We start from the raw sequence: 23,817 nt of genomic DNA on the forward strand, positions 1-23,817 counted from the left end.
ACGCTCACCTGTGGCCCATCACCATGACTGTGGCTTGCAAAAGCTAGAGGGTTTGCAATGAAGCCAGTGGGTTGTGCAAAATGTTAGTCCCACTCTGAGGAGCCCCACTGAAACTAAGGACCATGACTAACCAGTTTGTTAATTGCAATGGGTATACTCCAAAGAAAACTCAGTTGGATGCACCTCATTACCTCCATGGGTGAGCAAATTTCCCAAAGGCTTCTGGGATTTGCGTGGTGTTTTTCTCAGCTAGAACCCCAAGGGCCACCAACTCGCCAGGTGCAAAATGGCAGCCTGGAGGACAAGCCAGAAAGATGGCAGAAGGGGTAGAGTCAGTTGCCAGATGGACCCCAGGAGTCACACAGCAGCCTTGTTCATGTGACATGCTAAGCCAAACCATGACTTCACTGTGAATATGCTTCTTCCCCTCTCCATCTTCCAACCCTTCTCAGGTACCACGTATATAACCTGGTTTGCCATGTAACCCCAAATCATGGTTTGTTTCAGACAGGCTACAACCGATGAGCTAAGACCTAAGCTCGGCTTTTTTCAGGCTTAGTGTTCATGTGTTGTTTCATACTACTCAGGTTTGCACAACAAACTGCACATAAGCTACACAAACGCTTGTTTGTGCTACCCATGGGGGTGGTGGAGGCACATTCACAATTAAGCCACAGTATAAAACAAACCATGGCTCAGTCTTGGGCCCGGTCTTATTCAACATCTTTATCAACGACTTGGATGATGGACTCAAGGGCATCCTGATCAAATTTGCAGATGACGCCAAACTGGGAGGGGTGACTAACACCCCAGAGGACAGGATCACACTTCAAAACGACCTTGACAGATTAGAGAACTGGGCCAAAACAAACAAGATGAATTTTAACAGGGAGAAATGTAAAGTATTGCACTTGGGCAAAAAAAAAATGAGAGGCACAAATACAAGATGGGTGACACCTGGCTTGAGAGCAGTACATGTGAAAAGGATCTAGGAGTCTTGGTTGACCACAAACTTGACATGAGCCAACAGTCTGACGTGGCAGTTAAATAGCCAATGCAATTCTGGGCTGCATCAATAGGAGTATAGCATCTAGATTAAGGGAAGTAATAGTGCCACTGTATTCTGCTCTGGTCAGACCTCACCTGGAGTACTGTGTCCAGTTCTGGGCACCACAGTTCAAGAAGGACACTGACAAACTGGAACGTGTCCAGAGGAGGGCAACCAAAATGGTCAAAGGCCTGGAAACGATGCCCTATGAGGAACGGCTAAGGGAGCTGGGCATGTTTAGCTTGGAGAAGAGGAGGTTAAGGGGTGATATGATAGCCATGTTCAAATATATAAAAGGATGTCACATAGAGGAGGGAGAAAGGTTGTTTTCTGCTGCTCCAGAGAAGCAGACACGGAGCAATGGATCCAAACTACAAGAAAGAAGATTCCACCTAAACATTAGGAAGAACTTCCTGACAGTAAGAGCTGTTCAACAGTGGAATTTGCTGCCAAGGAGTGTGGTGGAGTCTCCTTCTTTGGAGGTCTTTAAGCAGAGGCTTGACAACCATATGTCAGGAGTGCTCTGATGGTGTTTCCTGCTTGGCAGGGGGTTGGACTCGATGGCCCTTGTGGTCTCTTCCAACTCTATGATTCTATGATTCTAGTTCAGTGTCCTAACCAGGCCACTGAAATGACCTGCATAACAAAGCCCAAAGCTAATTCTGATTAAGTACAGATTAAGGATGTAAATACAAAAACTGTCATAAAGAACTCATCAAAGACAACCTATTAATATTCCTATTCTACAGGTATGGAACAATGAGGAAGAGAGAGAAGAAATTAGTACAAGGTGAGCTATGCATACCCTCCTACATTTCTCCGACGAAAATAGATGTCCTAAGCAAAAACCATTCCAGGATCAAATCAGAAACCGGGAAGGCTTCTGTAAGTCTGGGACTATCCCTGGAAAATAGGGACAGACCACTTGGAGGGTCTGTTAGAGCTAAGAGCATTTCTGAAACCTTTGCCAGCCTACTGCAAAAACCATCTAGACATCTACTCGTTGATCCTTGATGGACTCCCATAACACTTCACACTCCCACTTCTGTCCAGGTATAAGAATTACCTGCTGTCAGGAGGAAGCTAGTGCTGGCATTTCTACCTGAGCTGCCTTGCAGATCTTCCTTCTTAAAGAGAAGAGTGATCAGTGACTCATATATGACAAGATGCCTCTCCCAAAGGCAACCTCTCTGACTCCATCAGGGCTTTTATTTAACTGAAATATTGCAGCACACTTAGCATACCTTGGCCAACATGCCTTGGGCCATTTTCCTTTTGAGGTGGGGCAACCAGAATGGTACAACAGTGTTCCAGGTGTGGTTTCACAATCAATTTTTATAATGGCAGTTTGATAAAGTGTGTTCTCCTTCATGGAGAGCACATGTTGCGGTGGGGGCTAACAAGACACCCCACTGTTGCTGGGCGGGAAAAGAATGCTAGCCACCATTACAATTGGGTTCTATCTGTTGCTGAGGAGATTTATATGTTGCCATTTTGAGATTGACAGCCATAGCTTTTAAATACCTTGCACGCAGCACTGAGCTTCCTCTTTTCACTGCGCGCATCGGATCACCCACCCTCCCTCCATATGTTCAGGGTTGTTCGCTTGACCTTGCGATTGCCTGTCATGGGATCATCTGCTTTGGGGGCAGGGGCCCGGTAGGAATTTTGTCCATTTGGCTGATTGGCTGGTGCCATTTGGTTTTTGCCTGCTGCATAGCAAATTGTCACAATTTGTAAGGGGCAAAGAAAACACAGGTCATTCACCAGAGGGTTTTTTTGTTATCTTGACACAAGATAACCAAAGAACACTATGGGCCATGCTGAATCAGACCAAAGTCCCCTGCTCCCCTTCCAGCATTCTATTCTCACAGCAGCCAACCAGATGCCAGGCACCGACAATTCATAGAATCATAGAACTGTAGAGTTTGGAGGGACCATGAGGGTCATCTAGTCCAACCCCTTGCAATGCAGCAATCTTTTGCCCAACGTGGGGCTCAAACCCATCACCCTGAAGAGTCTCATGCTCTCCCAACTGAGTGAAGCCCCAAAGCAGGCCAAGAGCGCAACAGCACTCTCCTCACTTGCGCTCCCCAGCAACTACTACTTTTCTTTGTTGCTTATTAACTGCCGTCCACATCTGTCTCAACTGGTATCCAGAAGGATACCACCACAGACACCAGTGAACCGTCACTGTAGCTAGAATCCCCTGAAAGCCTTATCTTCCAGGAGTTTGTCCAACCCCCTTCTAAAGTTGTCCAAGTCTGTGGCCATTATTAAATCTCTGTGATGCGCCGGGTGGAAATGTTTTTCCTTGTCCAGGTTTCGATATTCTTTCAAATAAAGAGCTGTCAACTTGTCCAGCTCTGGCTTGAAACACCCTCATTTAGGGCCCAATATATCATGCTGCCTGAGGAGGAACAGCAAAAGGGATGTCCCTCTGCAGGCCTGCCTAATTATTTTGGGATCTGAAGCAGACAATCCTGTGAAGTGCCTGCCTTTGGCAGTAGAAAACAGCAGTCCATTAACTTATACGTAATTTACTGCCCCTCTGGAATTCGAAAACCAGCTGCTTGAGGCAACTGCTTCCCTCTGTCTAATGACAGGGCTGGCCCTGGCTGCTTTTATGCTGTTGTATATCCTGTTCTAAGTTAGCTATTTTTTACAATTGTATCCCTTTAGGGGTAGAACAAAAGAATATAAAGGGGCATACAAAATTATGTGTTTGTTGGAAATACACATAAAAATACAACTTACTCGACTGTCACCACCCCTGGTCTTTCTAACCTGACAAAGAACACAAACCTGCCATTTTAGAGAACATGCTTGGATTGGAGTGCAGAAGGCCCAGGAAATAGCCCTTACCATTGACTTTTCTGCAACTATGAGGTAACACTTGTTACGAGACAAAAATGCTATCTCAAGTGCCTTGGGGTGCAAAGTGTAATAAATCATTTAGTTTTTTTTAAAAATCAAACAACTTATCAGAAGCATGTTAAAAACAATCTTTCCTTTAATCTATATTATTATATTATTATATTAGTCCAGTGTAAAAGCTCAAAGATTAGGCTTAATGTAGTTCCAGAGACCTGCTATAGCTCTCTGAATATGCAGTTATGACAAAACTATACATTTAAAGCAGTATCATACCACTTTAAACAGCCATGGCTTCTCCCAAACGAGTTTACTAGGAAGAGGGATTGATTGTTCAATTACTCTGAGAATTGTCGCTCTGTGCGGGGAATAGGGGCCTCTTAACAGCTCTCAGTACCCTCTATAAACTACAGTTTCCAGGATTCTGCGTTGCGGGGACAACCATGACTGTTTAAAGCAGACTACATTAAAATGTATAGTGCAGATGGGTCTTAGAGTAAAAGAAGGAAAGTAAAAATCTAGTATGTAAAATTGGAGACAATGTTTGCTGAATAAAGCACCATTCTTCTCAAGATCCAACATACCTGAGATGGTCTAATGCAATATCAAATTATGAGTAGGGGTATATTGCACTTTCATTTATTTATTGCGATGTTTATACTCCACCTTGCCTCTAGAGAGCTCGGGGGCAAACACAATTCTTACCCTCCCCATTTTGTCCTCAACAACCCTGTGAGGTAGGCTAGGCTGAGTGATATTGAGAGGCCCAGGGCTGAGTGGGGATTTGAACCCTGGTCCTGCAGGTCATGGGTTCAACACTGTAACCACCAGTAACATTGTCATTTCTTTGTGTTACTTTCTTTTTATGTGGAATTTTTATATTGTATTTTTAAAAACTGGTAATCTCTTTTTCTTTTTTATGTTTAAAATACTTTTTTGTTCTTCTATTAATTATGTTGCTTTAAAAGTGGGTCTTTACTGTATCACAGAATTGTAGAGGTAGAAGAGACCCTGAGGATCCTCTAGTCCAACGCAGTGGTCCCAGACGGGATGGAACCTGCAACATTGGACTTATCAACAACATGTTCTAACCAACTAAGGTGATGTTCTAATTGATATTTTGAGCTAGATTATATACTTCTTAGAGGTTGGGGTTGTTGTTTTTTTGGAAATGTGAAGCAATCCAAAGGAGCCCAGACCTCCTAATCCTCAGATCCTTTGGGAGAGACTCTTCGGCCTCGTGTGAGCTGCTGGGCAAAAGGAAAGCTGGTTTGTTTTTGTGTTGTTTTTTTTTGCTTCTGTTTGAATTTGTGTGTTCAGGCCATTTTAGTTTCTTTTGAAGTGAGAGATGGCTGATGTAATTATTTTGTGTACAACATGTAGCTGTGTTTGTGTTGCGATTGTTCTGTTACTTATAAAAATAAAACATAAAAATGATTTAAATAAATAACTTAAGCTAGTTTCATAAAACTAAATAAAACTATTGTCGTCTCTCTCTCTCTGTTTTTAAAATTGTGTTGCACGTAACAGATTTTGTGTTGCAACTGTTTCCCCACTTAGGAAGATGTTTAGGAGGTTTTTTATTGGTTTGTTTTTAACTGTAATCTCTCATCTACACATTTACTGTTCCAGGTCTCTCCTAACCATCTTATTGCAACACTGGGTGAAATTAAAAATGCTATCACCTTGGTTGCCAAGTAACATTGACAAAGCTGAGTTGCACCATTAGTCCCAGGAAGGGGAGGCTGTGTTCCTCCAGGCGTAGCAACACTCCAGCTGCAACTCCCATCATCCCTGCTGCTTGGCCATAATGCCTTGGACTGATGGGAGATGGAGTCCAACAACAAAATACACGTTTTGCATGCACCATGTACACCAGGTGTCAGGAACCTGCCACTCTCCAGATGCTGCTGAACTACAACTCCCCTCATCCCTGGCCTCTGGCATTGTTGGCTGAGGCTGAGGAGAGGTGGAGTACAATAACATCTGGAAGCCGTAAGTGCTCCATTCATGTGCCTTTGAAAGCTCCTGGCCATCATAGGCAATCCTGAGTCTGATGGACTACCTGCCATAGTGCTGTCAGCCAAGGAAGGTCCAGAGGAAAGAATTAACTCTTTATTCTCAAAAGTACACTTACACGTTAGGACAAGGTACGTCCCTCAATCCTTCGTCCCTCAGCTATTCCTAGGTGTGTACCCAGTGAGGCGTCTCCTGTCTTTGATTCTCTTCTCCTGGCTGTTACAAGCTCCCCCAGATCACTGATCCCTTCTTCCAAGTCAGTCTCCAACCCCCTTTCTCCTCCTTATGCAGCCTCCACTCATCAGGGTCCAGCCAGTCCCTGACACTACCTGACGTCCCTTTAACTCAAGAGTAGGGAACCTTTGGCTGTCAAAGTGTTGCTAAACACATGCCCTAGGAAGCATGGCCGATGTCTAGGGGTGATGGGAGTTGTAGTTGAGCAACATCTGAAGGACCAAAGGTTCCCCATACTTGTTTTAGCTGGACATGCCAAGAAAGCTACAGGTTGGGTGACTGCAATGTTCAAACCTCTGCCAAGAGGAAGAAAGCAATTCTTGCTCTGTCTGCCACAGATCTTTCTTCCGCCACCCCGTATCTCCACATGCCTCACCTTCAGGTGTCCTGCCCACACTCCCACAAGGAGACAGAGCCAGCCCCCACCATTTGAGACAAATCACTGCACTAATTGATTTATGATTTTAAAGCTACCTTAATCAGTGCAATAATAAAAAATATCCTTGTACTATGGAATCCATGGCAAGCCATATGCCGCAAACAGATGACAGACACAGAGAGCAGATTAGATATAGGTGCAAGCAGGCGAGATTGTAAAACTGCCTTCTACAGATCAAGGGAAGGCTGTTGGGTTTGTACCAAGAGTAACTTCCCAGTTCAATTTCAAAAGAACAGAAAATACAGAAGTTATGTTCATGACTATTGGAATAGCATATTTGTTTCAACTTTTCCATTTGTAATTGTTGTAACCTGCCTGCTGGTGAAGGGTGGGTGGTAGTGGTAGCAATAATCATCATAAAAATAACCCTGGTCCACCCATGTAGTACAATGTGATGGTAAATGGACTGTATCACTGCATATGGGGACATTTGAAAACGTGAACACCGCGCTCCCTCCTTGCATGTAGAAAACTAGAACTGCAGGAAGAAAGTCAGGCTAGAATTCCTCACCCCCACCAATGCTGCTAATTTTCTACTTACAGACCATTATGTTTAACAGGATGGTGCATTAAAAGCATGGTATCCCTCCTCGCCTCCCCATAATCTAAAGTGATGCAATCTACTCTTCCATTCAACAGGCCATATTTGTGGGTCACAGATAAGGGTCCTCATTGTGCTGATAAAATATTACTGTAATCAAGAGGCAACCAGAAGGTTTACATCTAAGAGCCTGATAACGTTAAATACAGCAGGGTTTGCAAGTGTCATTTCACAAGCCCAATCTAGTTCTAGTAAAATGAGAGAGGGAGAAAAACTTCCCTCTGTCCACCTTCTCCACATCGTACATCATTTTATACACCTCTATCATGCCTCCTCTGACTTGCCTGTTCTCTAACCTAAAAAGCCCCCCCTCCCGGTTCCATCACCACAGTGACACCCACTAAACAAGCAAGAAAGCACCAGAGTTAGTGAATGAATGGTTCACTCACTGAGTGCAGATCCACAAAAAGCCCGTGCTTCTCTTCGTTGGGATGCAAGCCATCCACTGTCTCTAACAGTTCTGGGTCAGCATTCAGGAAGTGTGGGTGGGACATGAATACTGGTGCATCTAAAGAAGAAGAAGCAAAGACATGCAGATGAAAACAAAGCTGTTTGAGGCATAGAATCATCTCGCTACCTGTACTCATCCCTGATCCTGTGATTTTTTTTTATTTTTAGCCTTTGGAATATTTCAACCAGGAACTTGACATGAACAGTATTTCACACCCTTTATGATCATGAAGATTAGAAACGTCACTTAAAAAAACAATCACAACAATTGATCTTCTGCATGCAAAGCTGCAGGATGGAGATTGTGTGACACGCAAGTGGGTGGAAAAAATATATGATTTTGCAGACAAACAAGCATCAGACATTACTGTGAATAGCATCTTCTGTGCCGAATGCAAGCCTTGACCACAGCAAAAAAGTGCCAAAAATCATATTTGGAGAGCAAATACAGAGAGACTATGTTTTTAGAGCAGTGGGGGCCTTCAGGAAGACAACATAAAATGTAGGAGCAGCCCTGTGGGTTCACACCAAAGGTAAATTCCAGTCCAGCAAACTCTTTTCACAGCAGGGCCATCTGGTGCCCCTGCGTTCTGCCTGTAGGCTTCCCAGAGGCAACAGCCTTCACTGCATTCAATATAAAGGTAAAGGGACCCCTGACCATCAGGTCCAGTCGTGACCGACTCTGGGGTTGCGGCGCTCATCTCGCTTTATTGGCCAAGGGAGCCGGCGTACAGCTTCCGGGTCATGTGGCCAGCAGGACTAAGCCGCTTCTGGCGAACCAGAGCAGCGCACAGAAACACCATTTACCTTCCCGCCGAAGCAGTACCTATTTATCTACTTGCACGTTGACGTACTTTCAAACTGCTAGGTTGGCAGGAGCAGGGACCGAGCAAAGGGAGCTCACCCCGTCGTGGGGATTCGAACCGCCAACCTTCTGATCAGCAAGCTCTAGGCTCTGTAGTTTAACCCACAGCATTCAATATAGCCCTTGCATTCAATACAGATTGCAGCTTTTCCTCCCTGGGGCTGAGCTGGGGCTGGTTTTCCAAGGATGAAGCAAAAGCTGGCTGTGGACAGCAACTTCATTACCAATTCCTGGAGCAGCCCCCTCCCCTGCCCCCATTTTAAAGGAAAATAAATGTATAAGCAAATAAAAAATGCAAGCAGACATTTGCTTAAAAGGAAACGATTCACCTGAAGCATGAGTGAGGACCAAGACTCAACAGCTGAAAAAACACATTCTTTGCACACCTATACATCATTCCTGAAACGGTAAAGCCACAAATTTCAGAATCCCACACACTACAGGGGGTCTCTGTATTACATACTCTTTAACCAACTTGGCACCTAACACAGCTGGACTGGGCCACTTCTTAACGGCAGCTTGAAAATACTTATCCTAATTCTGAAGAGCATTACAGATTAGGGTAAATAATGGGTGATATTTCCAAGAGAGAGGCTGTGAATGGAAAGCCACTGATTAACACAAGTTAACCAAAGATCCATGAACACACAAACACAAAAAACCCACCATCCAGATTAGGCTACCAGTATGAATTGTGCAAATGAGAAATGTATTTTCCTTCTGCTAGCCAAGGCAAAAGTGCCAACGGAAGACACTCTTGGCCCCTGGAAACCTCATTCTGACATACATGGGGTCGGACCCGAGGTCATCCATCTAGTTCAGAACAGTCTACCACTGACTGGCAGAGGTTCTCCAGGGTTTCAGGCAGAGGACATTCCTAGCTCTGCCTCAAGGCACTGTGGACTGAATGTGGGGCCATCTGCATGGAAAGCAGAAGCTCTGGCACTCAGCCACTGCCTTTTCTCATGAGACTGCTCCCACAAGAAGCAGAGATGGCCACCAAGTTTGATGGCTTAAAAGGAGGACTAGCTAGCTGGCTATGATGACTAACTCAACTGTTGGAGGCCGAATGCCTCTGAGGGCCAGTGGCTGGTGGGAGGCTCAAGGGGGGAGATTATTTCTATTATTTCTGATAGCTAATGCTGTTCTAGGCTGCATCAACAGAAGTCTAGTGTCCAGATCAAGGGAAGACATAGTACCACTTTATTCTGCCTTGGTCAGACTACACTTGGAGTCATTTGTCCAATTCTGGGCACCACAATTCAAAGAGGATGTTGACAAGCTGGAATGTGTGCAAAGGAGGGCAACCAAAATGATAAATGGTCTCAAGAGTAACAGTTGAGGGAATTGGGTATGTTTAGCCCGGTAAGGAGGAGACTGAGAGGAGATATGATAGCCATCTTCAAATATCTGAATGGGTGTCAGATGGAAGATGCAGCAAGCTTGGTTTTTTTGCTTCAGAGGATAGGATTCAAATCACTGGATTCAAGTTACAAATAAACATCACAAAGAACTTTCTGACAGTAGGAGCTGTTTCATAGTGGAACGGATTCCCTCAGGGGGTTGTGGACTCTCCTTTCTTGAAAGTTTTTAAGCAGAGGTTGGATGGCCACTGGTCATGGATGCTTTAGTTGAGATTCCTGCATTGCAGGGGGTTGGACTAGATGACCCCTGGGGTCTCTTCCAACTCTATGATTCTGTTACTGGACACTCTGAGAACAGAATGCTGGATTAGATGTGACATTGGCTGGCCCAGCAGGCTCTTCTTATATCCTGCCCTTTCTCCAAGGTATTCATGGTGGCAAATATGGCTTCTTCCACTGCAATTTATTTTAACAGCCCCATGGAGGTGAGTTAGGCTGAGAGAGAGAGTAGCCCAAAGTCAGCCTCTGAGCCTGTATGTCCCCAAGAGGTGCTAACAATTATACGACACTGAGAGAACACGTCCGCACAATGAAGTCTGCCCAACAGCATTTTACGTATTACACAATCCCCACAGAGAACAGCATTGCCATTGTTCTCTCCCATAACAGTTTGTGATATTGAGCATTTTGTAAGGCAGAGGAACGATCCAAGTTTTCATCTTACAGGAAGCTGCTGTTGCACTCACTTGGCTTTTGTAAACTGCTCTGGGGATTTTATTGCAACCAAATCTTGGGAAATAAATTATATACAAATGTTAGGGGTTCAAACCCTGGCAACTCCACTTAAGAAATCTAGGGCAGGAGGGCTAGAAAAGGAGTCTGGCCGAGATGAACGGGCAAAACGAACTCTGAGCTAGATTGGCAATGTGTCCAGTTCCACATCAGGCAGGCTTTCCACATTCATGTGAGAGGCTATGGCAGCTGTCTCCCAATCTAGCACCCTCTAGCTGTTGCTGGACTACAACTCCCATCATCCCTGACTGCTGGCCATACTAGAAAGGGCTGGTGGGAGTTGGAGTCCCCCAAACACCTGGTGGGAACCAGGCTAGCAAAGGTTGGGTTATAGTACCAGATTTTCCTGCAAAACAAACAGCAACAGAACAATGAAAGAGATGTCTAAACACTTCTAGCCCCCCAACCCAACAAATTGGACAACACGGATGACTGCTGGGGGCAGGGACCAAAATACTTTTTAGACGTACTTAATTGACAGCTGCTGACATTCTGGATTCCAGACTGGCGGCACGGACAGAAGCCTTCGTTGGGAGGATAGTCTGTACCATTGTCAAACAAGTTCTTTGGAGCCACGTAACGCAGCGTTGGTATTCCCTTGAAGTCTCCAGATCTACTGTAGTTTAATTTAATGGACCTGAAAACAAGGGTTTCAAGAGATGAGGGGCATCCAAGCACCAGAAGACATACTTCAGAGATGAAAGTTGAAGACGTTGAGGCCCACTGCAGCATCTGCTGAAACGGGTCCCTTTGTAAACCTTGTACACCTTTCTAGTACTATCTATCTGCCACTTTTGAACAGAAGTGAGTCATGGTGTCTGGTGCCCATTTGGACTGGTAGGACTGATAAGGCGGAGGTCAGAGAAGCTCACAGGAAGTGGAGCCAAAGCCAATGCAGGCAGAACTAACAAATTCTGACACACACACACACACCATTTCTCCCCTCTTACTTCATGTTAGATGTTTTGGTATTAGTGATGTAAACTCTAAAGAATCAGACAAATGGGAACAGAATAAATAATCATATAATAAATATATAAATAAATGCAATGAATGTAATAAATAAAGGGCTTTATGTTCAAAAATAAAGAGAGCAAAAAACTACAAAAACAGTACTTTGAACTGTGCCTGTAAAGAAGCTAGAATGCTGAGTCATTTATTTTTGTAGAGACAGCCAACCAAGCTTCTAGGATGTTGGTCCGTCCCATACAGAGCAGCCCCTAATAGGCCACTGGGAATACCAAGAATCCAGTTTCAACATCCTCAACGGACCGCACCTGATTCAACCGTTCACACGGGAGCAGCCTTTTCTGAGAGAAGCTGCAAGAGGGACACTGCCAGGTAGGAGCAGGGACTGTGCCTTCTCCTGTGTGAGACCACAGCCTCATCAAAGGATTTCCTCCCCAAAAAGCAAACCCTGAAAGAACTCGCCAACCTCATATTTCGGCCAGGAGATGTTTCCACCCCTCTGCTTCCCAGCAGAGACTCCGACTTAGCCAACTTTTCCCATGGGCAGCTGCTGACAGGCCTAAAGCCCATTTGTGGATGATTCAAGGCATGTTTTTAATCACTTTCTGCCTTTTTGGATTGCGTCAAGTTCTGCAATTATGTATGTATTCACCCAGTGCCCAGAGCAGTAAGGGTACATCAAGATTGGGGCAGCCAGTGGGTGAGGCAAGGTGAAGCCATTTGCCTCAGATGGTGACTCCAATCCCCACCATGCTGCCAACGCAGTGCTGCTGCCCTTGCCGCTGCTGCTGCGTCATGGTAGCAGCACAGGTGCGGCTGCAGGTGAGGGTACAGTTGCGATGACAAGGCTTGTGGCAGCGAGGGCACGCTGGGGGCTGGGGGCAGCAGCAGCTGGGCAGCAGCAGGGCATTTTAACTACAGCAGCAAAATGTCTCGAGCCAGTCCTGATCAGGATATATATTCTAAACAAGCCAGAGGCAGGGATCTTGCACCAGAAGCCTCAAGTCAGCCTCTGCACTGCTTCCTCTAAAAGGGGGAAAGTGGGGTGTGCAGACTAGAGGTGGGTGCAAGGGAGTGTCAGGCCCCCGCAAAAAATAAGCAAGCTTTGGTCTCTGTCAACTGAAAAACACTGCAATGTGCCTGCCCTGACTGGGAGTGGCTCTCCAGGCTGGGTCTTTTCCAGGCCTACCAAGAGATGCCAGGGATTGAATCTGGGGCCTTCTGCATGCATAGCCGATGCTCTCCCACTGAGTCATGGCCTGTCCTCTTGACAAGTCTATCTACTGAGCTCAGGATAGAATGCAGATTCCTATGCTTCCAGTTTAGAACTGGGGGGGGGGGAATCCTGTGGCTTTCCAGGTGGACAACAGCTCCCATAATCTCCAAGGCCTGGCTTTGCTGGCTGGAGCTGATGTGGAGTCCAGCAATACCTGGAGGCGTATGCACTGTCCCTGCTGGGCAAGCAGGGATTTATTCTCAGCTTACCTGCAGGCATCAGGGCTGTACAATTCCACAGGTGAGGAAGGGGTCATAAATGGAGGCCAGATCTGTCCAGATGTTCCATTGATCATGTTGCATTGATCAGAGTTCCAGTAGGACACCTAGAGGGAAAATGGATCCCTAAGAATAACCAGAAGCTGGGCTGAGTCTAGCAAGAAACCCTCCCTGCCAAACAGGTTAAGCCTGGCTTTCATTACAAACCGTGGCCTCGTCTTCCCCATCCCCAATCCTGAGGAATTCTCCAGACCTTTCTGCCACACAACCTTTCCTTTAATTCAGTTACACAACTTGATTTGAAACTTTCCTTGCCATTCACAAACTGTACCAGGAAACTCTTCTGAGGTCTGAATCACTAGGAAGCAAAAGGTCTCTGATTAAAAGTACCATACAAAAGCTGTAAAAAAAAGAGTGCAGAATTTTTTTTCTTAGCTTGTGTAAAACTAAAGCAGCCACTCTAGATACAATCTCAAGTTATCTGAGCTGAATACATCCATTTAAGAACCTGCAGTCTTATCAATGTGGAAGGCACCCCTTTCAGATTGTGCAAAGGACTTAAATCTATTATTTGACATGGGCCAAAACATCTTGGCTGCATAGGAGGATCTGAATGGGTTGATTCTGTCTGCCTTTAAAAGAGAGACACTTACCTGGCCACATGGCTCACAAATAGGACTTGTGTCTGAGATGATTTCCAGAGGATTGTGTTGCACAAAGCACTGTTATTTTTCTATATTAAAAAATGCAGACCCTCTTCACTAGTATAGTTTATACCAGGGTGGGGAACCTCCAGCCCAAGGCCCAAACGCAGCCCTCCAGACTTCTCCATTTGGCCCCTGCAACTCCTCCCCTTTCCCCAGGCCTCACTGGCTCCACCTCACACCACAAGTACATTAGATTGGCTAGGATGCACCTTTGAACTCTGATGAATGACTCTTTTTAGTCCGGACGGAGGATAGAGAGGGGTGTGTGAGTATATTGTGCAGAAACTAGCCTACTGTGCAAAGGTATAATTGACCATGAGGTAAGCCCACAACTTATACAGGGCTTATTGCGCCTAAAGCCAAAATCATGTACAGTGGTACCTCTGGATATGTACTTAATTCGTTCCGGAGGTCCGTTCTTAACCTGAAACTGTTCTTAACCTGAAGCACCACTTTAGCTAATGGGGCCTCCCGCTGCTGCCATGCTGCCACCGCACAATTTTTGTTCTCATCCTGAAGCAAAGTTCTTAACCTGAAGCACTCTGGGTTAGCGGAGTCTGTAACCTGAAGCGTATGTAACCTGAAGCGTATGTAATCCGAGGTACCACTGTATAGTCAAAACACATTGGGTTCAATGGCAGGTGGGATTGCCAAAGTCATTTCTCCTGGAACTCCACCACCTTTCCACTATCTTTTAATCAATCAATTAATTAATTAATGGTCATGCACGTAAAGCTGAATGTCCACAAGTTAAGAATGTGCTTAAATTGCAGCTTCCATTTCTGCCCCAGCCCGTCATTGCCATGTGGTCCCTGGAAGACTTCCCAGAGGGGAATGTGGCCCTCAGGGTGAAAAAGGCTCCTCACACTTGGATTACAGCAACCGAAGAATTCAACTTTTTCTTGTGGCTGAATCTGAGCTGTCTCCATGGAAGTTTTTTATTCCCAACATGTGATGCACATGGGAGCAGGTGAGATTACAAAAGGAAAAAAATGAAGGAATCAATGGCTAATCCTATGCTGTGCCAAGTCTTCCACATTAAAAGAAGACTCTGTTCTGAGTTGATGGGGCAGCAAACAGCACTGGGAAGACAAAGGCAGAGCCAAAACATCTTGACTGCATAGGAGGATCTGAATGGGTTGATTCTGTCTGCCTTTAAAGAGAGACAATGGAAGAGGAGTTTCCACGAAGAGAGCAGTTTGCAGTTACCTCTTTCAGTCCATTCCAAGAATCTATCATATGGACTCTGCTGATGTTCTTCATGCCTGTGTACACCGTGAACAGCCCTGTATTTGAATTATTGAACTGCAGTAGAAGAGAAGATATATTATTAACATGCCTTGCTCACGTGCTTTTCAGAAGGGTTGGGGTTAGGGAAATCAGGGAGCAGAGAACAGGGAGGAAGGCCACTTCATACCTTGCCCTCTTAAGAAGGGTTTGCAAGGAAGGTTGGCCATAGCTCAGAGGTAGAGTATATGCTGCACCTCAGAGCCTTGAATAATGGTACAAATCCCTGACACCACCAGCAAAAACGATTTCAGGTTGCTGGGCTGGGCGAGATCTTGACCTTAGGCCTTGACAGTATCATTATCATTATCATTACATTTACACTCCACATTTCCTCTCCATTTTGCCCTCACAACAAGGTCACCCAGTGAGCTTCATGGCTGAGCAGGGATTTGAGCTTCAGTCTCCAAGGTGCGAGCGCGACACTCTAGCTGCTCTGCCACACTAGCTCCACCCAGTGAACAGAGCAGCCTTCCCCAATCTGGTGCCTTCCCAAGGTTGGCCATGCTGCCTGGGGTGGACGGTAACTGCTATCCAACATCTGGCAGGCACCACTTTGAGGAAACTGGAAGAGACACTGCTAAGCTGGATGCACCAAAAGTCTGATTCTGTACCAGGCACCCTAGACGGAAACATTGAACCAGTCACCGCATTGTTGCCACTGATACACGCCATAGCAGCCAACAGAAGGCGTAGTAGCCAGGATATGGTTACCAGATTTTTTTTTCAATGTATCCGGGGACACTCCCCCCCTTTTTTTTTGAAGCTGAGTGGCAACAGGGAGTCAGTAGTGGGGATGGTGAGGCAAAAGATCCTGGGCCCAAGCACACATGCATATTGTATAAAGGTGCAAAGCCCTTCTTTCACACCCTGTGAAACATAAATGCCCAGAGTTTTTAAAAAACTGGGCAACGGCCAGCCAGCCATGACTCCCGAGCCTCCCCCGATCATTCAAAACAAAGGGGGAAGGGGGCAGGAGATCTGTACTGCCGGACGTCCCCGGTCCCCCTTCGGCAGTGGCGGCGGCAGCAGCAGTCAGCAGCCTGGAGCCAACCTGGTAGCGCAGTTGGCTCTGGCTGGCTTCAGGAGCTGCTTGCTGCCATGGCGCCAGCCATTTTTCCTCGCCAGAAGTCCCCATATGATGTGTTGTGACACGGCAGCAAGCAGCTCCTGAAGCCAGCCAGAGCCAACTGCGCTACCAGGCTGGCTCCGGGCTGCTGGGGCTGCTGCCGCCATGCTTCCCAGGGGCAGATTTGAAAATCCGTGGACTGTCCCTGGGAACCAGGTGCTTCTGGTAACCCTAAGCTAGGAGCAAACCCTGCTTTCCAGAAATTCCTTATCTGGAGATGTCTTGCAAAACTGGCCTTACTTTTGCACACACTGCCCTGGACTGCTTCAGAAAGCAGTTCTCCAGTTACATGTTACTGGCAAGCCCTACAAATGCTGGTACATGGAAGGAGACTTCCTCTTAAGCTACTTGGTTTTGTCATGGGCGTGAAACTGTGCCCAATTATATTTTGCCTTAAATTCCTGACACCTCTGCTTGGAAGGATTAGTTGGGAGGTGACTGGGGAGAGCTGCTCTCTTTGAGGCTGGGCAGGGCAGGCAGATAGTTGGATCTGGAGCAGCTTCCCACGCCTCTCTCTTGGCATCTGCTACAGAATTGTTGCACCTGCCTGCTTCTCATTTCTGCCTTGCCCTTCATAACTTCCACCGCACCCCTCCACCACTAGCTTCAGAGACCCAAGCTCCCTCCCAAGGGTTTTACTTACTTCAGCAAACAAGCCAAATTTCCCTTTGAAGGGAAGTAAGCCAGGCTTGATGCTGTTCAGGAAGTCGATGAGCGGCTCATCATAACCCCACAAGATTTCTCCCACCGTCCGGTTCACAAAAGCACCCTGTCCGAAGGCAGCAAAGGTGGCACTGACAAGCATCTGAGCGGCCGCCGGCATGTCCTCCAACATCACCGCTGCAGCCTGGTTGTGAAAGATGGAAAGAAGAAAGAGGTTATCATGCATTGATGCTCCTAAGAAGAGCTCATGTTGTCTGGCACGGATACCTATTGCTGGCTAGTACTGGGAACAGATCCCCAGGCAAACTCTCTAATACAAGAATCACCTTCTATATATGTCTCATATTTAAACACACACCCCAACAACAGCTAAAGGTGCTGTGGAAACAGCACAATGTTAACCATCTCTACCTCAGAAGCAAGTCTTACTGAATTCAACAGGGCTTACTTCCAAGTATGGGAAGCTAGGATTGTAGACTTTTGCAATTTGTATGTATATATGAGAACAGTCGGTATGGATATAAAATGAACAGAAACTTATAGTCACCGATCCAGGAAATATAAAAATTAAAATAGATATTAAATCATTTGGGTATGTGGTAAAAATGTGTAAGAGGGGATGTTAACTTTGTTTAAGGCAGAGGTTTAATGTGTGACAGGAAGTGTCTCTGAATTTACTAGTGGATCTAAAATGATGTGTTTGTATTGCTTTGTTCTTTTATATGTTATACTTGGAATGTATAGAATAGTAAGTAATTTAAAATAAAGTAAATAAAATTAACTGGGAAACCAACCTCAGAAGAGGCAATTTGTCACATCTCTGTATGAGTCGGTGTTCTTGGCTCATCTCATTTCAATCAGGAAACCCAGAATAGTGACTCATTCAGAGATATTACCTTTAGAGCAGATAATTCTTACTCTTCAACAACCTACAAGTAAATTTTATGGGATGTAAGACTGGAGTGTGCCTCTGGTATTAGTTCAGGGGGAGGAAAGGTTGAGGGCAGGGAATGGGGAAAGGGGGGAATCAATTTTAAGTATGTAATCCATGACTATCCCTTGATTTCCCTGCATGTAGCTGGTGGCATTTCTGACTTTTTCCAGTGTAGGATTATCAAAATTCCTTCAGCCCTTAGTAAGCAATGAATCAATTCAACACGCTGCTCTGAATGGCCTACATACTTTCACGCATCTCTTCTCAACCATAAGCACTAGATGTTTGGGTATTTCTTTTTATTTCTTGTTTTAAAAGACAAAGATGGAAAGCCAGTATTCAGGGAATTGAAAACCTATAACCACATTGTACCCTTTCCCTTTCCTCCCACTGCATAGCATATGTTTAAACCCAGGTAAACAAAAACAATTAGAAACTAGAAATAATTATCACAGCAACTGTGAGTCCACTTACCGACACCAAGATATTTGGTATGACAACGTAGTCAGATTCTAACCCAACTGACAGCTCTGGCCGGAAGTAGAAACTCCGATACTCTAAGAAGGAGATGGTATCATTGTCATGGAAAGTTATGTTGGTTTTCTCTCTGTGCTCCCTGTAGAAGAGAGAGGCACAAAGACTCAGGCTAAATCAGTACCTGCATTGCTTCCACCATGGAAGGCTTTCCTCCATAATAGGCTATAGACGTTGCAGACACTCCATAGTTTTGTCATATGAAAGCTTTCTTGCAATGTCATTTTCTAGAGACAATATGCATAAAGAATTTAAGTGCTCTTCAGCAAAACAGTCTACTTACCACAACACTTCATCTTTACAACACCTGTGCTACTGACTCTCAAACTTTGGGATTGTTGAAATATATGCAACAAAAAAGTAATCAGTTTGAGTCATGCAACAAAAACTGGGTCCACTTGACCCAAAATGTGGACTGAAGTCGCTTCTGGGGCTCCTCTGGGAGCTTCATTACCTGCCCAGCAGATCTGCCCCTGAGGAACGGCCTAGGGCCCACTCCAAAGGAAGCCAGGGCATGCACCTCTCCCCTCCAGACACTGGCACAAACCATGTTCTTTGGTACACTTGGGGGTTTGTGGGTACACTTGTCAAGTGTTTCCAAGCGGCTGAAGATGGTAGTGGTGTGTGCCTCACTTTGACCAACAGCAGCAGTGGCTGCCACTGCCCGTGGAAGCAGGGGGGCCGAATGGAGGCTTGGCAGAGGCTACTGGTGCTACGCCTGGGTTGATGGCTGAGCATGGGTCTCCCCTCCCAGCGGCTTGGGGGTGACTGCAGGGAGGGTGCATGTGGTGATGTCACACTTGCGTGGACTTTGTAACGTAGCTATACAGTACTGCCCAAGTTATGGCTGACTGGGATAGAGGGGTTATCCATATTGTTTTCCTGAATTCTGAAGGGCTTGTGATATAGCTAAGAATGGGATGAAGTCATGAAAGACTGTTTGCTTTTTGTAGGAATGATGCTTTTGGGGAGGGGGCATTTTCTGGTTTGCCTCAGTCAACAAAATGCTGTGGGCCAGCCCTGACGTTTAGGTACAATGATAATGTTCATGTATTTGTGTTTATGTATTTATTATGTTTGTGTGGAGAGGGTATGAGTATTGCAAACCACTTTGAGATCTTCTATTAGCAAACAATTAATGATAACAACAACAGCAGCAGCAGCAGCAGCTTCCTATGTTCATTTAAAAACTGAATCACTATTTATGTCAATCGAATAAAAACCCCTTTAAATCATTTTTTTAAAGTGTCTTCCAATTGGGCAACAGATTTTTTTTAAAAAACAACATGGTTTTTCAATCAAAAGTACTCCTAAAAACTGTAAGCAGAGTCTTAAGAGGCGCTCTTGCTTTTTCTCACATGGGAGGGAATGACGCTTCCAGATACAGTCGTACGTTGGACCCCAAACGCAGCGAGAGTCAAACATTTTGGCTCCCAAATGCCGCAAACCGGTTTACAAGCGTTCTTTGGAATTCAAACATCTGACACGGCTTACGCGGCTTCCAATTGGCTGCAGGGGCTTCCTGCCAATCAAAAGCTGTGCCTTGGTTTCCAAACGTTTTGGAAGTTGATTGGACTTCCAGAACGGATTCCGTTTGACTTCCAAGGTACGACTATACAATACTTATTTGCATCTAAAAACTGAGTGTGTTTGTTACTCCAAAACATTTTTTCATTATTAAGATTTTATTGAAAGTTTTTTAAAGAGTTATACACATACAAAGTGTCCTCATTTGCCCACCAGTCAGGGATTAGGGGAACTGTAGCCCAAAATCTCTGCAGGGCAGACCAGGTTGGGAAAATCTGGCCCAAAGCAGAAAAAGCCCAGTGAGAAACTCTGTAAAAGTCATAGAACTGTAGAGCTGGAAAGGACCATGAGGATCATCTAGTCTACCTTCCTGGAATGCAGGAATCCTTTGTCCAATGTGGGGCTCAAACGCAGAATCTTGAGATTAAGAGTGTCATGTTCTGATCTCCCTGGCTTAGGAGTTACAGTGTTTTGAGACAAGAAGGCTGGATAGCATCATTATAACAAACTTCATGATTATCATCATTGTTCTCAACTCTCCTCCAAGGTGGTTCTTCCCCCACCCTTCCTATTTTATCCTCACAACCCCCCTGTAAGGGAAACTGGACTGAGACACAGTGACTGGCTGAGTGGGGATTCGAACCCTAGTCTCCTAGGTCTTTCCCCAGCACTACAGTTCACTACACTGGTTCTTTAGCACCATTTTTAATGTTATGAAGCGCTAAAAGCGCTATTTATCTGCTTTGTAAGTTGCAAGGCTTTTTTCATAACCTCCCTTGGATGTCGGCATTAATCCATTAATCCTACCTTTTCTCACCCTGACACTTCTAAAACAATCCTAGGTGTGCCGCAGACATAGCAATGGGTGCAGATTTCTCTCACTGGCCTCCCAACACTTTCTATTTCAACAGAGGGACAGATCAACACCTCGAACAAAAGGAGTCATTGATACTGAAACAAATAAGGAGCAATCATGTAACCTTTAATAAGTGGCCCAGCATAATCCACAGGCCAAGGGCGGAGAACTAAAAGGAAAAGCCAATTATATATTTCAACCACCAACTTCACAGAGGATGATGGTTCAAGACTTCTGAAGAAGTGTTCCGTTCAGACTACAACAAATCCTCAGAAGCTTCTGACGCTCTTGCACATGAGAGCCACCTGTTAGTTTTAACAGAAAAGCGTGCCAGTCGTGTGCAACCCTTTGCATGAACATGAACACTCACTGCATTGAAAGGCCAATGAGATGCTTGCAGGGGCTCCACCTGTCAGCATTGGTGGATTGACAGAGGCTTTGAACAGTAAAGATCAATTCAGCTGGTGGGGACTTCTGACCTCACATCATGCAGCTGACCAAGCCTGCCAAGAGCTGTCCAGTAGTTCTTAAAAGGAACTGGAGCCTCTGAGAGGAAGGGAAGCTGGCAATCCCAGACGGGTGACACAAGGATGGTGGATTAGGCAGCTCAGCAGAAAGCCCTGCTTGCTATGCGCCATTTAAATCCAATCTTGGGGCCGGAGCAGGAGAAGGGATAAGAGTCCCCATTCGCTTGGACTCTAATCTTGGGCAAAGGAGAAACAAAGACATTTGTGCTAAGAGGCTTTTGCTTCATTCCCTTTGCACAGAGCCACAATGCATACATTCAGCACCCGCAAGTGCATCAGGGAGCCACTATAGGCACAACATACGCAGAGGACAAGCTTGGCATTATGCTGGCAGCTAAGCCCAGTGGGGCGGGGGGGGGGGGGAATTGTGCATGAGATGGCAACAGAACTTGCTGAGTGCTGGGCAAAAGATTTGGATAAGCTTTCAAGAAGATCTTCCATCACTCCCTCCACTGACCTGTTTGGTGGCTTTCAAACTCCGTTCTTGGCTTGGAAGCTCCAAATCAAAGGAACTCCAAATTAGAGGAACTTTGAAAGCTGCCTTATACAGAAAGCCCACTGGTCTTTCTTGCTCAGCACTGTCCCCATGAACAGGCAGCGGATCTCCAAGGTTTCAGACAAAAGCCTCTCCCAGCCCTACTGGGAGAGGGCAGGGACTGAACCTGGATCCTTATGCATGCCAGGCAGGTGCTCTGCCACTGAACCACGGCCCTTCAATGATCCCTCCCCAATGGGAAGCAACATCTCCCAAGGAGACAGCCGGGCCACTGCTACCAACCATTAAAGGGCAGCTGGTGGGGGCACTAGGAACACTCTAGGTCTAGGACACATATTCTGCCCACAAGAGCCAAAAGGCCTGAGTTGATTATAAATGGTCTGGGCTCTGGGGTGAGTAAGGAGGTGTACTGGGGAACATGCGTTAGGGAAGCGCGGCAGATCAGTGGCACAGCATCTCCTTCAAAAGCAGAAGCATCTTTGGGTAGGGCTGGGAGTGCCTCTGACTCGTGAAAACAGGTTTTTTAATTTCACTCCATTGAGCTGGTGCTGGCAGTCAGAATGGGTCAGGGGTCAGACCACAAACAAAATAAACTGGAAATATTTATTTTAAAACAATGCTCAGAGATGATTAGCATATGCAAGCTTGGCAATAAGTGAAATATAATAATAAAGGGAATGTTTGAATTAATATATAAACATACGGGGTGGGGCGAATTAGACAGACTAATCATTTTTAATTGTTAAGCAGCTACAAATAAAGCATGAAAATCAGTAAAACCTGAACATCATGTTCCTAAATCTTCCACCAGTCCAAACTATTTACAAGTTTACTAAATTCCCAGCCTTATAGTAGCTGAAGCTAAAGATTAATAAGAAAACTGGATTATAACTACCAGTCCCAGCAGCAACCCAAGGAATTGGCTTCTGTGGACTAAGGGGCAAAGGTCAGAAAGGTGATCCAGAATGGCCCAAATAGGCAGTAAGTTCAGGCCAAGACTGAGGTGCAGCTGCTTTTTGATCTGGCGCCTCCAAATAGACCTGTTTTCTCGTCTGCTCTTATCTCTCACACACACCCTTTTTCTCACTTAAACAATTCTGTTATGGTAAATTATGTCAGGGGCAAGCTCCTATAAAATGAGCTTTATTTTTTTCTTAGCTGTTTTTGGGGAGGGACCTAGTCTCAAGCTTAAGCAGAGTGAAAGGAGTTTCATGAAGGTTACTCAGAGCTGCCAACAAATCTTGTATCTTTTTCACTCTGGCACACAATCTCCGCTGAACTAAAGCCTCTCCAAGCCTCCCAATTTCTCATATTCAGTAGACAAGAGACACTTCTACCCTAAAAGCAGACATTCAGGCTGGTTTAAACAATGGACCAGAGTTTTCTTGACCAGCCTGCTTTGCATTCTTTAGTTTCTGGGGGTGTCACCTTAACCATGCATGCAGGTTTCGTTGCTCATCAGGGAATGTGGTCTGCAGGCTAAAAAAAGCTTCTTCACCACCAGTTACATAAAAATCACGTGTGGTAAACTTTTGCTCCTCCAGATGTTGCTGGATCACAACTCCCATCAACCCAGCAAAGATGGCTAATGCCCAGGGATGATGAGAGTTGTAGTTCAGCAAGATGTGGTGGGCCAAAGGTTCCTCATGCCCAACATACAGGATAATTGACAAGAAAAATAATAAGATTGTCACATGGGATGAAGCAGACAGAAATGAGCTCAAACCTGTATACATAAGGACCACGCTGGCTCACTACCGGCTTTCCTCCTTGAAGAACTTCCTTTGGATTCAGCACCTCAAATAAATAGACTGAAAAGAAAAATGGCACCGGGAGGTCTTTCCACAAGTTGAATGCCATGCCACTGGGATCAAGGCGCACATTCTGTAATGACAAACATGTGCTTCATCAGAGGTTGTTGTTGTTTATTACACCCCCTTCTCCCTAAGGTGGGTGGCAACCATTTAAAAGACAAGATTAAAACCAAATTTTAAAACCTTACAATTAC

At 45.4% G+C, this 23,817-nt stretch overlaps 1 protein-coding gene across 5 annotated transcripts in view; it reads right to left on the minus strand.

Moving 5' to 3' along the window:
* SCARB1 (scavenger receptor class B member 1) overlaps positions 1-23,817 on the minus strand; it is a 53,647-nt gene that overhangs the window by 16,142 nt on the left and 13,688 nt on the right. For all 5 annotated transcript variants that reach the window (XR_014559075.1, XM_083717365.1, XM_083717366.1 and 2 more), the window contains exons 2-8: positions 23,536-23,693; positions 18,344-18,485; positions 16,916-17,119; positions 15,066-15,161; positions 13,141-13,256; positions 11,157-11,323; positions 7,605-7,723 (exon numbers count right to left, since the gene is read on the minus strand). Coding sequence is in view for 4 of the 5 variants with exons in the window: in XM_083717365.1 (XP_083573491.1) it covers positions 7,605-7,723; positions 11,157-11,323; positions 13,141-13,256; positions 15,066-15,161; positions 16,916-17,119; positions 18,344-18,485; positions 23,536-23,693 (1,002 nt within the window). In the remaining variant the exon portion in view is untranslated. The remainder of the gene's footprint in view (positions 1-7,604; positions 7,724-11,156; positions 11,324-13,140; positions 13,257-15,065; positions 15,162-16,915; positions 17,120-18,343; positions 18,486-23,535; positions 23,694-23,817) is intronic.

The sequence above is a fragment of the Podarcis gaigeae genome, assembly GCF_964106915.1.
Source record: "Podarcis gaigeae genome assembly, chromosome: 16".
NCBI lineage: Eukaryota > Metazoa > Chordata > Lepidosauria > Squamata > Lacertidae > Podarcis > Podarcis gaigeae.